The sequence below is a fragment of the Drosophila gunungcola genome, assembly GCF_025200985.1.
Source record: "Drosophila gunungcola strain Sukarami chromosome X unlocalized genomic scaffold, Dgunungcola_SK_2 000056F, whole genome shotgun sequence".
Classification (NCBI taxonomy): domain Eukaryota; kingdom Metazoa; phylum Arthropoda; class Insecta; order Diptera; family Drosophilidae; genus Drosophila; species Drosophila gunungcola.
The window spans coordinates 49,963-69,709 of record NW_026453195.1 but is presented as its reverse complement, the minus strand read 5'-3'; the positions used below and the strand labels follow the sequence as shown (position 1 = coordinate 69,709).

The 19,747-nt window shown below is 38.4% G+C and overlaps 1 protein-coding gene across 14 annotated transcripts in view; it reads left to right on the top strand.

Moving 5' to 3' along the window:
- LOC128261131 (uncharacterized) overlaps nucleotides 1-19,447 on the top strand; it is an 88,663-nt gene extending 69,216 nt beyond the window's left edge. For 8 of the 14 annotated variants that reach the window (XR_008268225.1, XR_008268218.1, XR_008268217.1 and 5 more), the window contains 5 exons: nucleotides 743-943; nucleotides 5,195-5,268; nucleotides 12,371-12,583; nucleotides 13,626-13,872; nucleotides 16,669-19,447. Coding sequence is in view for 3 of the 14 variants with exons in the window: in XM_052994619.1 (XP_052850579.1) it covers nucleotides 743-934; nucleotides 5,195-5,268; nucleotides 12,371-12,583; nucleotides 13,626-13,715; nucleotides 13,764-14,777 (1,583 nt within the window). In the remaining 11 variants the exon portion in view is untranslated. Of the gene's footprint in view, nucleotides 1-742; nucleotides 944-5,194; nucleotides 5,269-12,370; nucleotides 12,584-13,625 lie in introns of all 14 variants that reach the window. The other 6 variants (XR_008268226.1, XR_008268222.1, XR_008268224.1 and 3 more) reach the window with 3 other exon arrangements.
- Nucleotides 19,448-19,747: the final 300 nt, after the last annotated feature.

The following is a 19,747-nucleotide window of genomic DNA, read 5'->3' as shown; positions in this document are numbered from 1 at the left end:
GTGACTCGAAAAAGAAGCGAAAACTTTCGACAGGCAAAGTACAAGATACTTAAGGCAACTGGCAAGTCAATTCAAACACTTCGAGCGACTCAACAGATCAGAATCGCGTGTGTCGCTTTTTGGGGGCAAAAGAGGGGTGCTGAACGGGGGGTTTTCGGAAGGACTTTCAAGGGGTTTTCTAGGGGGGTTTCGTGGCAATAGCAGGCCTGACTAGGACATGCCCCACAGGCTACGAACATATTCATGCTGTGGAGCTTGTGGATTTGCCGTACATCAGACAGCTGCTCTGGCAAATTTAAAAGATTTTAATATTTCGTGAGTTTTTGTGCTTGGGTAGAAAGGTCTTAAAAGCTGAATTTTCTTGAAAAATGTGCTTAAGCTAAAAAAACAAATATAGAAAGCTACTACTTAACCGTTAAATATGGCTAAAGTTATTTAGGTTTATTTTAATAATCTTATTATTACTACTTTGTTCTACTTTTATTTAAGTTTACACTTTTTTGCTTTTGTTGTTTTAGATTACTAGAACCCAGATCTAATTATCTTTTTTTAACACCGCTGAACTATCAATTTTTTGTTTTTGTAATCTTCTAATACCTAAACGTTGCATAGAAACCATTTCATTTTAAGAGGACTTAAAAACGGAACAAGAAAAGTGAGAGTTAAACTAAGACCATATCAAAGTGTACAAAATATTTAAGTCTTAGCAAACTAAAACTAAGTCATTCGCTTTAAATTGCAGATTCGGAATTGGAGGAATTCGAGACGCCGGCACGGTACAGGCCCGACTCGCTAAGTGCGCTGAGCCGCGCCACCCGCTTCACGGAGGACGAGATCAAACGAATTTACCGGGGATTTAAGGCTGAGTGCCCGACGGGCGTCGTCAAGGAGGACACCTTCAAAGTGATCTACTCGCAGTTCTTTCCACAGGGAGGTTCGTGCGGTACAGTATACTTTGTTTCGTTAACCCTTTTGACTTGACTAGTGATTACTAACGCCTGCCTTACTGTATTGTTGCTTTTATTTGCATTAGCGCCATTTTCATTGCATATCGATAGCAATAGCGATAGCGCTAGCGCTAGCCAAACAGTACAGTCACCACCAAAAACAAAACATCGTGTAGTTCGAGTTGCAACATCCCGTTATCGATATCGACATCGATCTCGATATCTATACAGATAAAGATATCGATCTAGATGTGTGTTCTGCGTTCCAGTTTAGTGTCTAACAAACTAAATTAGCATTTAATGTTGACTTAACTTAGTACTTACTACTTTGTTGTGTTTGTGTTAGTGTTACTTTGTTGTTTGCGGCAATGTGTTTTGTGTGTGTGTGCGTCATCATCATGGATTTTTTTTACAATTTTAATTTTTAACTCTATATTATAGGTATGACCTAAAAATTTATACATTTTTGATACTATTTTTATTTTATAATTTTCATTTTCATTTTTACTTCATTCTTCCCAAGTAAGGCATAATATATTTCAATATAGGTATCACCTGAATACCTAAACATTTTTGAAAATACTTGAAATTATATATTATATTTTCAATACTCCTAAAAACATTTTTACTTCGCACATCCCACTTAATGCAAAATATTTTCAAATACCAACAGCTATGTAGTTCCATTAGATTCAGATACTGCAAAACGTTCTTTTCACTTAACACCAATCGATGTGAATTTAAAGAGGCGAAGGCGAAAGCTTAACGGAAAAGCGGAATTCGAATGGCAATGGAAATGAAAATGAAAAAGAGTTTTACGATTAGTAAAGGGCCACAAAACAAATGGCAATTGGCTGGAGACTTCCCGCCGAACCTTACTCGTGGCCAAATAAAGTCAACTCAAGGCAAAAGCCATTGATAAAACTGTATGACCCAAAGAGTTGGTGATGATCATTGGGGAAAGCCCGAATATCATGATGATGATGATGATGATGACGATGGGACTAGAACTAGAACTGAGACTGAGACTGAGGATGAGGATGATGCTAATGACGATGCTGATGGCGGTGGTGGGCTATATTCAGCCTGGCCAAATGGCGACTCTTTGTTTGGCCGGTCGGAGCTGGCCCTTGGCTTGGGAAAATATGAAATGCAGAAAGCAAATTAGCAAAAAAGCATAAAAAGCAAAATCATGTTTCACAAGTCGCGGTCGCGCAGGGGGCGTGGCAGTCAAGCCACCACCCACTTGACCTCGTTTGAACAACAAGTTAAAATTTTTTTTGCTGGTTTTTGCCCAGCTTGTGCACAATTCACATTTACATCTGCAAAAGCTAAAGCTGAAGCTGAAGCTGAAGCTGAAACTGAAACTGAAGATGAGACCGAGGATAAAAGGGGTTGGCATGGGATGGGATTCTTTCAGTGGCCGGTGGCTAACTGAATTTCTGATAGATTACTGCGGGCAAGGGTCTGTCTGCTGCGGGCTGGGAATTCGGGATAAGGGTTCGTTGCCAAACAAAAATGCCAAAGAAAAATGTAAAGAAACCGTGGGGAAAGGGTTGATTACTCACCGAAAATATTATGTCCATTTTGTAGCTAATTTTGTTAAAAGCAAAATCACACTTTTTCGACTTCTTCCTGTTAGATTAAATGTGACAAATCGTTGGCATTATAATTGGGATTTGTTTTTAAGCCATTCAAAGTGGACTAACTTAAATGAGGGGTTGTGATTGATTAAAGAAAAGAAATACCTTAGATTATTAAATCAGGCTTTAAATTCAAAAATATATATATTTTTAAAAAGTTGTTGTGCAAATAAAATTATAATAAGCAATTTTCAAATTACAAAAACATTTAACATGTTTCCCTTCATTAAAACTTAAACTAAGCTAATTTTTGTTTTATCTTTTTATAGCTTTAACAAATTGCATTAGGCTTTTTATTAAAATAACATACCAAACTGACTGAATCTTTTGGCATTGACTTAATGATATCGCTTTTGCTCGGCATTCGCCATAACTGCCTTTGAATGTTACAAATCGGTGGGCGTATTCATTCACACCTCAGGATCCGGCTAGACAAGGGCCATAAATTCTGTTTAGGCCACATTTGTAATGCCGCCCAAATCCAGAACCGGCGGAAAAGTTATTGCTACACATGTTGGGACACCGAATTATTATAATAAACTTATTTTGACTAGCGACAATGGTGACTAGCATTCGCCCATCGACAGGCGGAAACGGAAACAAGAAATTCCCAGTAAACATCGTGCTTATTCCTCCCACTCCTGTAAACGCCTCTTATTCTTCATCATGTCTGCCGTTATCTGATGAAAAATAAATAATGAAATCATTTTTTATTTTGATAAGCTGCTTTGCCACACACTCGCTCACACACACATACATTCACGCACGCGGCAGAGGCAAAAATAAAAAAAGCATCATCAAAGTTGGTGATTTATCACTTTGGCCGTTCCCCTCGTTTCATTTTTTTTTTTTGTTTTTCGCGCCGTTCTTCTTTTGGCAAATTTCTGCGCAAATTTTATAAGAATTTTTACATGGCACATTTGCAGTCATTTTTGATTTGGCAGAGCGCAAAAAACAAAAGGAGCAGATGCCATTTTTGCCATTGAGCTTTGACCTTGTGGGCGTGGCACTTTGCGTCATGCGTCATAAAAACACATTAAGCATCAAACGGCGACAATAAATTTGGACAAATAAATTTATACACTCGCGATGTACGTGGGTACAGTACGATTCGCGGCTTAAAGGCGATGCAAAGTTTAAAGTTCCAGCACCGATTACTGGGCAAACGGCTGTAGAATATTTAAAGCCTAAAATAAGAAAATAATGAAAATAAACCTAATTTAAACCAAAAAAGATATATAAATATAAACATTTTAATTCAATAACATGCTTAATACTTTGTAAGCTGTTAAATAACGAAAGTAGCACAACTTAAGCCCAAACCCTTAATGCTAGTTAGTAAACTTGTTCCAAAATTAAGTTATCGACTGCAAACAGTAAATCCAACAAAATTGGGGAATAGCCTGAACTTTAGCTTTATGACCCCTTGCCTCAAGCCAGACTGGCATTTAATTCGGCTTTATGAACTGATGTCTTGCCGACGTCCTGCCAAAGAGGTGTAAACGTTGTGCACGTATAAACCCAAAAAACTTTGGCATCAAGTCATAAACATAAACGCGAATCATAAAAAAGTAGCTGAGCGAGTGAGTGAGCGAGTGCAACAATCAAAATGTTATGTGATGGCCAGATAAAGAAATTTTTCTGACAGCGCAAAATGGTGGCGGGGACACTAAGTGCGTTAAGTGCTCTTGGCGAAACTCAGAACAGAGGCCGTGATAGCAAGCAAGGCCGGAAAATTATTCCAAAACGAAAAACTCCCTCCACTCACAATGCCGCCATAAGTAGGCAACACTTTTTTTTTTAATATCTGCAAGCAGTGTGCCCAAGCAGTGCTTATCAGTAGACACAGGAGACACTCGCATAATTAGCTGCAAACTGTTTCCCGTCCCCTTTTGAACCCCCAGTGGAAACTTTCGGCAGCCCTGAGTCCCAAAAAATGTTGACTTTTGCACTGATAAACAGCAAAGACAAAAAGCACACACACAAAATAGGAAAAAAAATTGTAGCAACCCGTACGAAAACATGGAAAAACTTTTGCGGTTGACAAAACTTAAAGCAAAAGCGAAACTTTCCGCAGCCAAGACGAAGACGACCCACATAAAAGTTGCCAACCAAGACCGGGCACCGAAACTCATATCTTTATGCCGGCCAACTATCGAACCATTATTGTTTTCCTACAGAAGGAAAAACATGGTATATAGGGACATTATAATTTGAATAACTTTCTTATCAAAATAAAACTAAAAATTATACAATCATTTCTTTGTTATAAAAAGCAATTCATAAATCTTTAGATTAATAATTTAAATATGTTATTAATAACCTTAAATATTATTGTTTTTAAATTAAAAATTTCATCCAATTTTTTTTTTAACTTTTTGAGTGCTACCTTATATATTCATCTGAATGCGTGTGTGTGTTTGTATTTGTTTGTCTAGAGTTGATTTGAAATGTTTCCAAAAGTTTAACCGCTTTAGTTGAGACCTAATTGCTCGACTTTTGCCAGCTTGCAGCGTACCCGTGGAATGTTCTTATTTAACGCCCTTCTTCTCTTGTTTCCATTTAACCAACAACGTCGAAAATGTGCCACAACCAACATAACAGCCAATCCAACCTTATATGCGCACTATGTATTTAATACACTGGATCAGGATCACAGCGGCATTGTCAGCTTCGAGGTAAGTGTTTATCCTTTTTGTATCCTTTGATTGTCTCGAATTTGAGCAAAATTTTAAATGACAAAGGCGGCGATTTTCCCAATGGATCAGCAACCAAAATATCTCCTGCTTTCGTTGCAGCACCTTAAGCCATCTTTATTTCCATCAGTGATATAGATATTGATATAGATTATTTAAAACAAGGATTATTTATTATTAGAATTTAGTTGGCAATCTATCAAATTTCATTTGTTTTTGATATACTTTGAAATTCTATGAACTAATTTCAATATTGATTGACAAAACCTGGCCTTGGCCTTAATGATACCCAGAAATTCTATGTGAAAACTACCATGTCACCAACATTGCTTTTCATTTCTGTGGAAATTCTTATGCCCCCACACCCCCCTTCCCCGCCAACGACAGTGTGCGACATCAAAGTATGGCCTGCGGCCAATGACGAGCACTAGAAATGCAGTGGGAAGCATTTGAGCAGCTCATTTCCGTGTGCGATGTGTTTTGTGTGAGTTTTGGGTTTCGGTCAGGTCTCCTCGTCTTCATCTCAATCACAATTCCAATGAAGACCAACTAATGGAGTTCGGCCGTGTGTGTGTGTGTGTGTGTGTGTGTGTGTGTGTGTGTGTGTGTGTGTGTTTCCTGGGGCGAAATTGCGATTTAGATTGGACCATCGAGAGCTGCGAGGAAATTGAGAAATTGTCTTAGAAATCAACTTTCGCACAACAATTTGTGGCACTTACTGTTACGCTGTCTGTCGGTGCCATTTGCAATTAAAGCGAACGCAAGGCAAGCAATATACCTTAATAGCCAGTCATTTGTGGTTGCCTACACTTAGAGAAAAGTCATTATGCAACAGAAATAACACTAAAAATTATAAAGTGATAGTGACAACTACTTAGGAGTGAAAATCCAAAAATGTCAATAAAATAAGTAAAGAAACAAAGAGGCTTTAGTTAATTACCAAATATTTTTCCAAGTGTACCTGTGTATGCCTCTTCCGTCAGATAATACAACATGCGTTCAAGGCCGTCGAGAGCTGGGCAAATTTATGGCCAACTACATAATTGATCGGACACCGAGAGTCCGGTTCCGGGGGAGTGTGCCCGTAGTTGTGATTGAATCGCTGCCGTTTATCGCTGGCTATCGTTATCGATAATTAATCTTACCAATTGAATGGCCAGGGAAATGCGTAAATGCGTAAGTGCGTAGGACTTATTCGAGTACACACACAGGCTCGAGCAATAGCAATTCAATTTAATTTACTCGGGGCGCCTCTTAATGTCCGAACGATGATGCGGCGCAAAGGGAAATTGTTGAGGTCACCCGAAGGGTGGGGGCGGTGTGGGCGATCTGGGCTGTGTGGGCGGGGCCCGGCAGACTTAAGTACAATGAAATTACTTTAGACATTTTAAGTATAAAATATGGCTGACAGCCGAGTCGAGTTGAGTTAAGTTCGCTTTGCTATGGTTGAGGTTAAAGCACAGCGCGAAAATAAAAACAACATTTTTGTAGCTACAATAATTGTACAACCTTTATAGGAATTAACCTTTTTTAAGGACTTAAAATAGTTTCTGATATTAATAAGTCAAATTGTAAACATTGTAAATTATTATCACTATCTATCAACGTATAGATAAGTAATCCAATTTAAGTTAAAAAAATATATTTTTTGATTTTGTTTTGTTTAATTTGTTTAAGAATGACTATTTCCTGAACAGAATGTAATAATAAAATTAGGTTTAATTTCATTATGTTACATTATTTTACCATTACACCTACTACTTTAAGAATTTTTTAATTTTCCAGCCGTATTATATAATGAAATATCCAAAGATTTTATGATCTTCAAGATGACCTCTCATTAAATATGGAAAGAACATTTTTACCTCAGTGCAGCTTAGCAGCAAAAGTTGTGTAGCATCGTGAGTTTCTAAATGAAGCTTATTTGGCTCAGAAGGGGCGGTTAAAAGGGGGCCCAAGCCAGGAGGATGGCGCCAAATGACGCTGCATAACGCCCCCAAGAAGCCAACAACAACAGTCGGACGTCCATGGGGCAACTTCTTCTCGTCCTGGCAAAGCGCCTTTAGTTACGGTTTATTAGTGCCACACAGCCGAGAACAAAGAGTATCGCCAGATAGATGTTCAAACGCTCTATTAACTGGCCAGCACAAAACTTGTAATACGCAAAGTACACCATCAGACACCAGACGCCCCGCATTGTAATCCCCAACCCAACTCCATCTTAAATTACATTAAAGTTCGGGGTCCCGAAAAGTGCTCGGTCATGGAAGATGGCAAGTGAATTGGGTCGAAGTATTTGGTGAAAAAAGAGTGAATTTTCCAGACAAGTTAAGAAATGCTTTAACATTTGTTATATTTCACAGTTTTCTTTTTACCAACTTTATTTTTTAATCATAAACAAATGGATATTAACCGATTTGCACATATAGACGTATTCAGATTTATAATTAATTTCAATAGGACCACTTCTTTAAGCCTTTCAAATTTTTACAGCTAAGCAATTTTAAATGTTTTAGCAGTTTACTGTCCTTTAAGCAATTCCATAATTTTTTTACCACACTCTCGTTTTAAAATACTTATATATTTTATAAATAATCCTTACATTTTTAGTTTGATCTTAAGTATACTGCGAACACAAAACTTTTAAATAAAAACTTTAAACAGCCATGGAGTTTAATATCGTTCAAGCAAAGAGCCGGAAAAGTGACTTAATTTTCTGTAAAATTAGCGTACGTTAAGAACTATAAAATAACATTTTTTTTTTTTGCAAAAATGGCTAAAGCTTCAATTAGTTGCGGTCACGAAAAATTGAAAATATAATGGCAGCCGCTGCACATTCACAGCATTTCCTTTTGCTTGCGCTTCTGTTTGGCGCTTTCGCTTGGGGGGAAAACGGCAAAGACCTTCCGGAAAATAATGCTCGAAATTCAGAAATCAAAGTGAAATGTCTCGAAATTGAAATAAAATGCTGGCGGCCAGGGGGAAATCTATAGTTTCGCATTCGCATTCGCGTGTTTCGCTGTCGCCTGTCATTGTCAACGTTTCTATTGCAGCCAGCGGAATGCAAAACAAAAGCTGGCAAAAGGGGAAAAAAAAAAAGAAGGAAAACCCGAATAAATTTCAGCGGACTGTGAGGGGGGCGGAAAGAAATGACAATGCCATCACCCTCCCTGTGGCGCATGCAAATTGCGAATAATTTCCTTTTTTTTGCATTTTATCCAATGTCTTGCGACTGCCCCTGCAATGTCCGAAAATGAACTTCACTTCCGGTTGTCAGAGGAGCTGGAACTGGTGCTGGTGCTGGAGGAGATTGGGGGCCCAGGAAGCACACACAATACCATTGAAACGATGAATTATGGCGATTTTAACGCCAACTTTGTCAGCCACTGTGACTCTATGGGCTGCGGGGGGAAAGTCGTGCTGGGGAAGAACCTAGGGGGAAAAGCGGAAAACTAAGTGTAGTAGGCGAGCCCAAGACACACAGTCAGAAGTGCAGAAAAAGAATGGCAGAGGATGGCAGCTAAACAGAAACGCAAAACCCAAGTCAAACAATGGGACAGCCCTGGGAAAAGTAGGGAAAACGGAAAAGTTCGGGCAGCGTGACACGGCAGAAGACCCAGCAATTTTCCCAAAGCTTAGACAAATTAAATTCAGAATTAAAAACCCACTCTAAGCTAATTGCTTACATTTACTTTTAATATATAAAACAATGAATTCATAATTTAAAATAGTTAAATTACATTTTTATAAACTTCGAAGGCTAAAAAAAAATTTATAAAATTTAAATAGTTTAGAAAACATTTGAAAGACGTACGAAAAAAAAATTAAATAAGTAGCTTATAAAACTGTGAAAAGATTAGTATGTAATCCGTTTTTCAAAAACTAAAATCCAATATGTGTTTCATAACTTATAACAAACCTTTTTACTCAAAAGAGGTTTATTTAATTTTAGTTAGACAGACTTTTTTTTTAAACACAATTATTTATCTTCCTCTTAACAGTGTATGATTTATACATTTATCAATTTAAAAGAAATTTGCATATTTGATGATTTAAACAAGCAAGTCCGAAGAGCAAGCTGTGGAGATATAAATATTTCATTGCATAATTTGCAAGCGTTCGCTCTCATTTATGAACAGTGAAGTGCAATTTACAAATCAATATTGCAGGCCAGCCAGCTTTACATCCACGAGTGTCTGGCAAGGAATAATCGCAATCACGTCAGCCGTCCATCTCTGAACGCTCCGGTTTTCCTTTTTTCCCTCCCTACCCCTGGCTTTTCCCAACATATTCCGGCATATTCCGCTTTTCCCCCCGCCCGACAGCTTATCTTTGCGAGCTCTTGCCTTTTTGCCTGCTCGCCATTTTCGTTGTTGAATAATGACCTCAAAATTGTAATGGCTACCAGGCACGTACTCGATATAAAGCATGTACAAAGAAGCGCCCTTAACCCATGACGCCCCCAGCCTTAAAGCCACCGTACAGGCACCCTCCTCCCCTTAACCCAGCTGTAATTCCCTAGTTTTGTGTGTGACGGTCTGACTAAGTAGACTTCCGCTTTTCAATTAAGTTCCACATATTGTTGCTAGGTGTTTTATGCGCGATTTGCATGACAGTCGCGTTTATTAAACTGCCAACAGGAGTAGAACAGCGGCAGAACGTCAGAAGTAATGGCAAAAACAGGGTAACAGCGAACCCCTCACGGCCATATTGAAATTGTGGGCAGGGCCAATATGCCAGGGGTAGAATGGCAAAGAGTGTGTGACCTGTTTGCGCTGGCAGAAAAGATAAATTGCTCAAGTGTGCGAGATAAAAGCAATCGAGTGGCGGCTGTCGGGGAGGGTCATGGGGTGGGGGGCGGGGTGGTAAATAAATATAAAAACATATTGGAGGGGGAGGTTAAGAGCAGAAGCTAAGAGCTAGGAGCAAGGAGAATCGAGTAGGACTCTTTGGCAACTGCGGAGAAAGGATTGCGAAAAGGACCCTTTGGCAAGCAAGCAGTGAAGCAAAGCAACCAGGTTAACATGACACTTGAGTGCTGCCAGCAAGCAGTTTGTTTTGATCACTTAAACAAACCCTGAAAAACGAAACTACAAACTAATGGCAACATTTCATTTTAAAGGATCTTCTAGCCAAGCCCTTACTTTATAACCACGAGGTATTTTATCTATAATAAAAAGGATATGAAACCCGTGTATTTGTATCTCTGATTAAATAAATTAGCAGCCTTAAACATTAAAGAATTTATTTATTGTTGCTACAAAATTAATTATTTTTTAATAATGCTGTTCAATGAAACTATTTTCTTTTTTATACCATATAAGTTGAAGATCAAATTTACCTATCCTGATTAAAAATATTTCAAAATAAATATCTAATTAAAAGAATTCGTGCATTGCGCAAAAAAAAAATACAGAAGTTTTAAAATTGTAATTAATATGCTATTGCTTAAATTTCCAAATAATTTGTGTTTCTTAATCATACAAATCTCTTACCGTAGTAAAACAGTTCCATAAACTGTGTAAATAATCCGCTGGCGAAACATTAATATATAAACATTTAAATTATTAGTCAAAATGATTTCTTAATAAGATATTTACACTTTTTCCCATGAATGAGATAAATGAATGAGTAGTTGACTGAATAGCAAGCTCATATCCCATTTCCTTATTTGAAAATTCTCCCAACGAATCAAGGGATTTTATCCCAGCATTTTGCGACCATCAGCTTGAACCGAAATCAGTCAAAAATTTGTATTGTGCTATTGGGCATCACAAAGAGCAGCTCAGAATCTCTCGTTTGTCTCCTTGGCCTCTAATCCACTGCCATCAAGCAGTGCAAAGCATTGGTCAGCAGGCAAAAACTATCATAGATCCGCTTAATCACTCGGCCCGAGTGCAAACTTCACTTCGAATTTTCAATTGCCAGCATGTTTTGCCAGCTTGCGGCTCTGCAATTTGTCCACGTCGAAACGTGAAAGTTTCTTGCTTCGTTTTCGGTAAATTTTGTAACATTTTTTGTTGCTATTGCTTTTCTTTTTCGTTTTGATAAATTAGTCGGATGCTGCAATTGCCCAAATAGCCAGAGAACAAGACACAAATGATGCCTCTGTTCCAATTCCTATTCCTCCTGCCGTTCCCTCTGCACATAACTATACTTCCACGTTTCATGCTCTTTTACTTTGCTGATTTTTTGTTCGGTTTTTCGCTCCTCCGGACTTCTCCCATTCGGTATGCAAAAGCAAGACACAGTCCCAGTCCTCCGTCAGCTGCGGCCTTCCCAAAATGCCTCAACACCTCACGGAGCCAAGAAAAAGGGGCCCGGGGGTCGTAAAAACTTTTTCCCATTCTCCTTTCAAGTTCTTATCTAGGTACATTTGTCATACAAAGCATAGAAATAAATGTCCACTTCAGCAGCGGCAGAAACAGAAACAGCAGCAGCCGGAAGTGAGGACTGTGAGCTTTCAAAAGGGGTGGGGGACATACACAGCAGCGGTTGAAGTAATAATATTTCTACAAGGATTACAAAAAAACGAACTTATAAAATATAATTATTAAACCACAAAGGATCAATCGAAAATCTGTGAAATTGGTTTAATAATATAGGCTTTTTAATATTATTATATTTGTTTTAAATAAAATTCAATAGTCTTAATGGGCAAAACAAATATATATAAACTAAACTGATTTATGTAGAGGCATTTATAAACAAATCTTATGTGGCAGAGGATTTTTATAAAAGTGTTCAATTATTCTTTAACGTTTATTTAATTATTTCTTTTATAACTATAATTATTTTTTAGTTGGTTATTTAAATGATAGGAAGCCCCGACAAATATAAACAAAAAAAAATTTGATGAAGACCACAAATTTGTTTCATTTCTAGTTCATTGAACGCAGGTGTACTTGCTCCTAGGCGCTGCGGTTTACGAACAATTTCTTAAAACATATTTTCAATTTCTTTTATACCTGTAATTCCGGTTGTCTGCCTCCGCCCTTTGCCGCCATTGCCGCCTCACACCTGCAAACCTGCACACCTCACACCCACCCACATTCATGCCAACTTATTTATCTTCCTGTCACAGGACTTTGTTCAAGGACTTTCGATACTGTCGCGCGGCTCCGTGGAGGAGAAGCTGCGCTGGACCTTCTCGCTGTACGACATCAATGGCGACGGCTTCATTACGAGGGAGGAAATGACTGACATTGTAACTGCCATATACGAGCTGATGGGCCGACTGCCCGACGAGTGTCCCGAGGAGGAGAAGATCAAGGGCAAGGTGGAACAGATCTTCCAGGTGAGTCGCGTTCGAAATCGCAAATCCCGGACAATTCGCGACCATTATTTATGCTAATTGCTCGCATAAAATTTGAATTTAACTCGCGAACATGAAACTTATTTACTTTGCATTATGCAAATTCAAATTGTCTATTTCAATTTGTCCGGCCAGCGACTCAGGCTGGGCATACGGCTGGAAGTGAGTCCGCTATCCGCCATCCGCCATCCGCCAGCTGCCATCCGCTATCCGCCATCCGCAGGACATCGTCCTGTTTGGCTTGCCAGTCACGCGTTGTCATTAGCGGTCGTTGGCATTCGGAATAAATTGAGCACAGCAAATGCGAACGGCGAACGCCCCTAAATAATGGCATGCGAGGGTGAAATTGATAATAGATGGCCAGGATCATTCGGGAGCCATTCCAAATGTTGTCCTGCTCGACGCTCTAAATCAAAATTCCGTAGCTCTCTTCTGCTTGCCGGAAGCGGAAGCTGTTAGTCAAAGCAGTGCCAATCGCAAGCAGTCCGCCACTGACAAGTTGCTCCGTTTTTGTAAAGCACTCAGAGCAAAGTATTTTATTATTACAATTCAAGAAATTATGAATTGCAAAGAAATGAAAAACACAAATTTAGTTACTTTGTTTTCATATAACAATTTCTTGTCATGTCTTTCTGATTTGTAGAAGACATGTTAAAAATTAAAGCTTTATGAATTTGTGAAGTTCCTTAAACAATACAATAGTTTTGTATTTACAAAAATATTATAAAAAAATATTTAATACAGAAAAATTATTTTTTTTATCATAAAAAGAGTATTGATCATTATCACTTAAATATTTTGGTGCAAGTATTGGTTTTTATGATATGAATACATAAATCTAAGTTTAAAACTCGTGGTCATGGTTAGTTAACAAAATGTCTCTAACACAATTTCTTTGATACCAGTTTTGATTATCTTTCTATAGGACATAAAAAGCCTTATTTTTTTTAGTAAATAAAAGATAAAGCTTCTGTTTCAAAAATAAACGAATACAAATGTGTACCGTACTCTTTGTATCCCCTAGAAAATGGACACCAATCGCGATGGCGTGGTCACGCTGGATGAGTTCCTGGAGGCCTGTCGCAACGACGACGCCATCTCCCGGTCGATGTCCGTGTTCGACACAGCGTTCTGACCATATCCGACGGACAAGGGCGATGAGTACACGGTGCCGCGGCGGCGGCGACACCAGCAGTTGGCCCAGCAGCAACACCACCAGCAACACCAGCAACATCAGCAACGTCGGCACAACCAGCAGGAGCCAGATAAACGTAAGTCCAACCACAAGACGAAGAACAAGCAACAGCAAAAACAGCAGCAACCACATAGCACTAGACATCAAAACTGTTGTCACATAATCGACATGGATGGCGATAGCACCACCAGCACCACCACCGCCTCGGTGGCCACTGGAACCACACTCAATTGCAATGTCCTGGGCCGCAAGCCCAATGATTACGATGTGGATGAGGATGATGAGGAGGAGGATGTGGATGATGATGATGAGGAGGAGGAGGAGCATGACTCGGAGGAATCTGAGGACTCCGAGGGGGAGTACAGATCCTTTGTCTGCCGGCACTGCCAAAGACCGCAGTCGGTGGTGCAGCCCAGATCCGGCCGCCGATCGCAGTCCCAGTCCAAGTCGCGCAAGCGCAGCAAGAGCAGGAAGCGCCATCAGAGCAAGCAGCGTGGGGGTCACCAGGGTCAGCATCAGGGTCACCATCAGGGTTACCACCAGGGTCACCATCAGGGTCACCATCAGCAGCGGTGGCCGGAAATCAATGTGGCCAACGAGCAGGCCATCCGCTTCCGGTGTCCGCAGGTGGGGCCGCAGGTGGGTCGTGACCTTCACACCCCCCAGCCCATGCACTTCCACCACCCTCAGTCGCAGTCGCAGAAGGCCAAGAACAAGTCGCGGCCGAGAAAGCCCCGTGCGCTGCCACCGCCTGCTCCATTAGCCAAAGAGCCGCCACCACCAGCAGCAGCAGCAGCACCACCTGCACCACCAGCACCGCCCTCCGAACTAACACCCCTCCCACCCCTGAACGTGATTGTGGGCGGGGCCGAGGTCGAGGTCGATCCGCAGCAGCCACCGCCGCCCACCACCCCCGACTCGCCGTCGCTGGTCACCGTGAGCACCTGGTACACGGTGGCCAAGCAGGGTGTCTCCTGCTAATCGCGGTGAGCAGTGAGTATCCTCACCCAGTCACCCAGTCATCCAGACATCCAGTCACCCCAATCAAAGTCCCCTACAACAAGTATATACCACATCCAGGGGGAACTGCAAATGTCTTTGGGTCTTTGAAACCACTTGCAAGGGTGTGTGATATGTGTGATATGGTTTGCCCTAAGCAAAGTACTTCTATCACACATCTATGAGCTCTTTCGAAGCTCCAGAGACTTTTATGGCAGCCCCAAAAGAAACGCTTTCCCGATTCGGTGTTTAAAATATATGTATACTTATATGTATTATATGTGTGTTTTTCAGGGTGGATCTCTAAAAGCTCAAAATTGGCTAACCAATAATTTAAAAGAAAAACATTATATGATTTTTGTTATATTCCAAAATTAATGCGGTTAATATTTAACAATTCAAAATATTTAAAAAATGATTTTGCTCCAATTAACTCGTCTATTTTATACATTACATCAGCCTTTCTAAATTCTGGAAAAGGATTTTAGAAAATTCAATTGTACCTAAAAGTTTTTGTTATGTTTTATTTTATATTCTACGTGAGTTGTTACAAAAGGCAAAAAAAAAAAGTCCTAAACAAATAATTGTAAATACATTTTTTTTTGTCAAAAGATTTTAAATTAAATTAAATGCTCAATTAAAAACCGAGATCCACCCTACTGTATATGTGCATTAAGTTTCAATTCGCCCTATTGTTTGTACTACAATTAGCCAAATGAAATTAAAAAGAGTTTAAAACGTTCTCTGTGTGTATCGATTGTTGTTGCAAACTGTCAAATGTGTTATAGTCTTAAATACAGTTAAATCTATAGAAAATGTAAGTGAAAATGAACCAAAAATGAAAATATATGAAATGCATTCAACATTTTACTTTATGTTTCTTTGTATCCTATTATTTGTGCCCAGAAAAGTCTTCTTAGAAATGTTGTTAGATGTCCTAGAGTTATATGAATTGACGTTAGCTGTGATGGAAAAACAAAGTATATTAAACAACAAAAAACATTAAAAATTTAAAAACAAAACGGTGGGATAAATAATATTTGTGGGAGAACATTGCTCAAAGGAAAAAACTTTCCATGTATTATGTTTAAAGTGCGTGGGTGTGTTTTGGATGTGTGTGTGTACTGGGATATCTAGAGAGATAACGAATTAACAAACCAATATTTACTATCTTCAATGCCCCATTTGAAATTGTCCAGACCCAAACCGAAAAATAAAACGCTGCCGCATCGATAATAACATTCTGTATTACTCAGAAATCATATTAAAGAAAGAATTAAAAAAACATATATGCCGATTAACAAACAGGCCAATTTCGGGCTGTAAAATATTTTGCTTTAACAAAAACTCCAATGTCATTGAAATGCAAATTGAAAGCCGAATTTTCGTTCGAAAAATAAACAAATTGTGGGGGAAAAGAGACAAAGGTAGAGTTTGGTTTTAATTGAATGCTGCTTTCTACTTTATTGGATAAATGTAATGTGCCGTCATTAAATTCCATTCCATTTGCATTATTTCACATTGAAATTCGTGTTCTTCGATATGTTGTGAAACTTGCTGAGCGTTAACTTTTTTGCTAACTGTTATTGCTTGACATGCTTTTGTTGTTGTTTTCATAATGCCACTTTGGACACACCAAGGAGACACATACACACGCACACAAACACACACACACACAAAATAAACAAGGATGCAAACGCATGGGAATTGAATTTCGTGTATGGCAATTAAAATATCTGCTTTCTATCTCTCCCCTTCTCTTTCTCTCTCTTTTCTCTCTTTCTCTTTTTCTTTATCTCTCTCTTTTTTTCTCTCATCTTGTCCTGCATACACACACACGCGCGCGCTTGAATAAACACCCACACGCATGCAGAAATTTGCATAGAAACTTAATGAAATGTGTAGCGAGAAAGACAACGCGAATCTGCCAAAATAAAAATCTAGGTGCCGCACGTCCATAAATATGCAATTATGGATATGTTTGTGCAACTGTAAAAATACAGAAAATGTCCGGAAAAATTGGAAAGGCCAACTACAACCCGATTTTATCTGCATAATTGGCTGGGTTGCATTTAAAGCAGTATTCAAGTGTAAGTACATGGTGGCACCGGAAGTGCCACTGCTTGCTCCACACCCTTAAAACCAAAAATTGACAATGTGTGAGTACACACAGCCTAACACACAACCCCCATTGAAAATTGAAAATGTACGAAACGAAAGCTTTACACAATGAAACTTAAACTAAAACTAAAAACTTACTCTTAACGATGTAATGAAACATATATAGAGAGAAATTTAAATAACACAGAAACTATATTTATACGAACAGGAAATAGCAAGAAAAGATACTAATTACCTTTAATTGGAACCAGTTTGACTTTCTATTCGAAATATGTTTATGTAGGCTCACGACACACACACCCACACACACGCAAGCAAATGTATTAGGTAAATAAATGTGTAAATCAAAATAATAGCCCCAATGCAAATACAAAGGGAAGGAGAAATAAAGAAGCGCTCCCCAGGGCGTATGCGTAATGTTGAGTGGATTGTTTCTGCGCATTGTTGTTGCCATATATTCTCCATTAGCAAATTAGTGACAATGATGGAATGTCATCAAGTCGGCTGTCTCAATGTGTACTATACTCTATAAATCTGGTGTGTGTGCCTGTTGTGTGTGTGCGAGTGTGCAAGCTAAATCAAATAAAACAAAAGTTTGAATCAGAAATTGGACCACAGCAAACAAAGAAGTAGCATAAACCGATATCCGCTGTATATGCACATTATATTTACATACATATACACAAAAATATATATAGAGGTATATATATATATATATATATATACAAGACGTACAGTGTTTATCAAAATGAATAGGTGTGTAATTGTAATTTTTTGTAGCTAGAACTAAGAGACACACAGAAAATGAGCAGAAACTATTAGAAATAGATAAAGGAAAATGGTTAATTGGACATCTCGTTGTACATAGTTAGTGAGTGGTTTTTTCGCCGTTAAACCAACTACAAACCTTTCTCGATATTAACTCTAAACTCAAAGTAATTGTTGCATTTTTAAACCCTATAAATACATAGCTGTGTACTTAGCTGTAGTCTTCCAGAGGAATACCGAATAAAATGAACAAACGAACAGAGAAGCTGACGAAAACTCTATTCCACTTAGATTGAACCTGTAGCAAATTTGTACCTTAGCCGAAACACCCACAAAAAGCTTTCAAAAACAATAAAACTTTTTCTTAATAGACGAAGAACCGAGTCCAATAAATAAAAGCCATATACAAAACTGTTGCTGTCGTTGTTGTCGAAGAAGAACTGTATTATTTTTGGATAAATGTTATCGATTTTCTGCCCACTTTTAAGGTTATTCAATGTTAGATCCTTCGAACCATTGGTTTCCCACTGCATATACTATATGTATGAAGTATATATGATCGAACTGATCTTGGGCACGACAATATCGAACAGGAGCCCCCGAAGTGCAATATAACACATATAATATCCTCCCACCCCAGATTAACACACCTACACACACTCACAACACCCCCCCTCTCTCTCCCTCTCTCTAGGAGTTCACTTCTCTCTATCTCTATCTGCTATCTACTATCTGTGTGTGAATTAGCAATCAAATACTAATGCAAAATCTATTTCAAAAACAAAGTGTCAAATTTTCAAACCAAACAAACAAACCAAACAAAACGAAAACCAAAGAAAATGTAAATGTTGGCAAATTGACAGAGACAAACAGAAAAACGGATAAATTTGATAAATTGGAGGATTGCCAACCTAGTTGCAAGTATTTTCCCGGCCTAAGCCTTAAAGATTAGAGAAATGCAAGTAATTATAAACACAAAGAAATATATGCATATAGAATGTGTGTTTTTTCCTAATTTATAAGCTGTTGAAATCAAATTTTACCAATGAAAGTAAGTATTGAAAAAGTATTGAAGCTATTGAAAAACTCTCGTTTTAGAGAACCACTTGAATTTTCAGTTGTAAATGTATAAACTGTATTAACCATTTATTTGTGAGCGATATACTATGTGTTGAGAAACTGAAAAAAAAAAAATACATGCAGAAAATACATGTCATAGCATAGGCCTAAGTACGACATTTATGGGGGGAGGAAATTCAGAAGGCCTACGGAAGTATATCAAAAACCGAATTGTTATCGGACGAACGACGTTTTTAAACCACTAAGAGATTTTCCAGTGTTATCAATCGATCGATGTACATCTTCTGGGCCAAACGATTGAGCCACGTTATAAACACAATTACAAATTGATAAACTTACCAGTATATACACAAATATACTAATGTACACTAGTTGTAAACATAGCTGATCTTTTTTGGTGTAAATTTTAAATGATAATACCAAACGAACAAACTTTCCATGCAATAAAAACAAACACATTGTTTCAAAACTAACAAAAATGTCGTTTAAATGCAAAACTGCATGAACCAAAAACAAACAAAAAAACAAAACCAAAAAACAAAAAACAAAAATGAAAATGAAAACACTTAATTAAAAAGAACAAATATTTTTTTTGTGAAGTTAAAATATGTATAAAACAAAAATAAAAGGTATAAAGAAAAATAAAAACCAAATGAAATATACAGAAAAAGCTGTTAATTAAATGGGAGAAAAAGAGAAAAATATTTTTGTTTAGGCAATAAAGCGTAAGTATAGTTTTTAATCAAAGGAGATGAACATAAAAGCTGTTTGAATGATTAAAGTATGGTAACCATCCATATGGTCATGGTTGCGTTTCAAACCCATACGTTTGAAAGGGGTGGCTTAAGGCGTTGGCGTTGGCAAGGTCAAGTGGAAAAGTTGGCCGATGCATGCAAAATGCAGCCGAGCGGCTAATGGAATCGTAAGGGGCGCATTTGTATGCCGATCAGAGCGCGAAATTAGTGCGGAATTAGCTGGACACA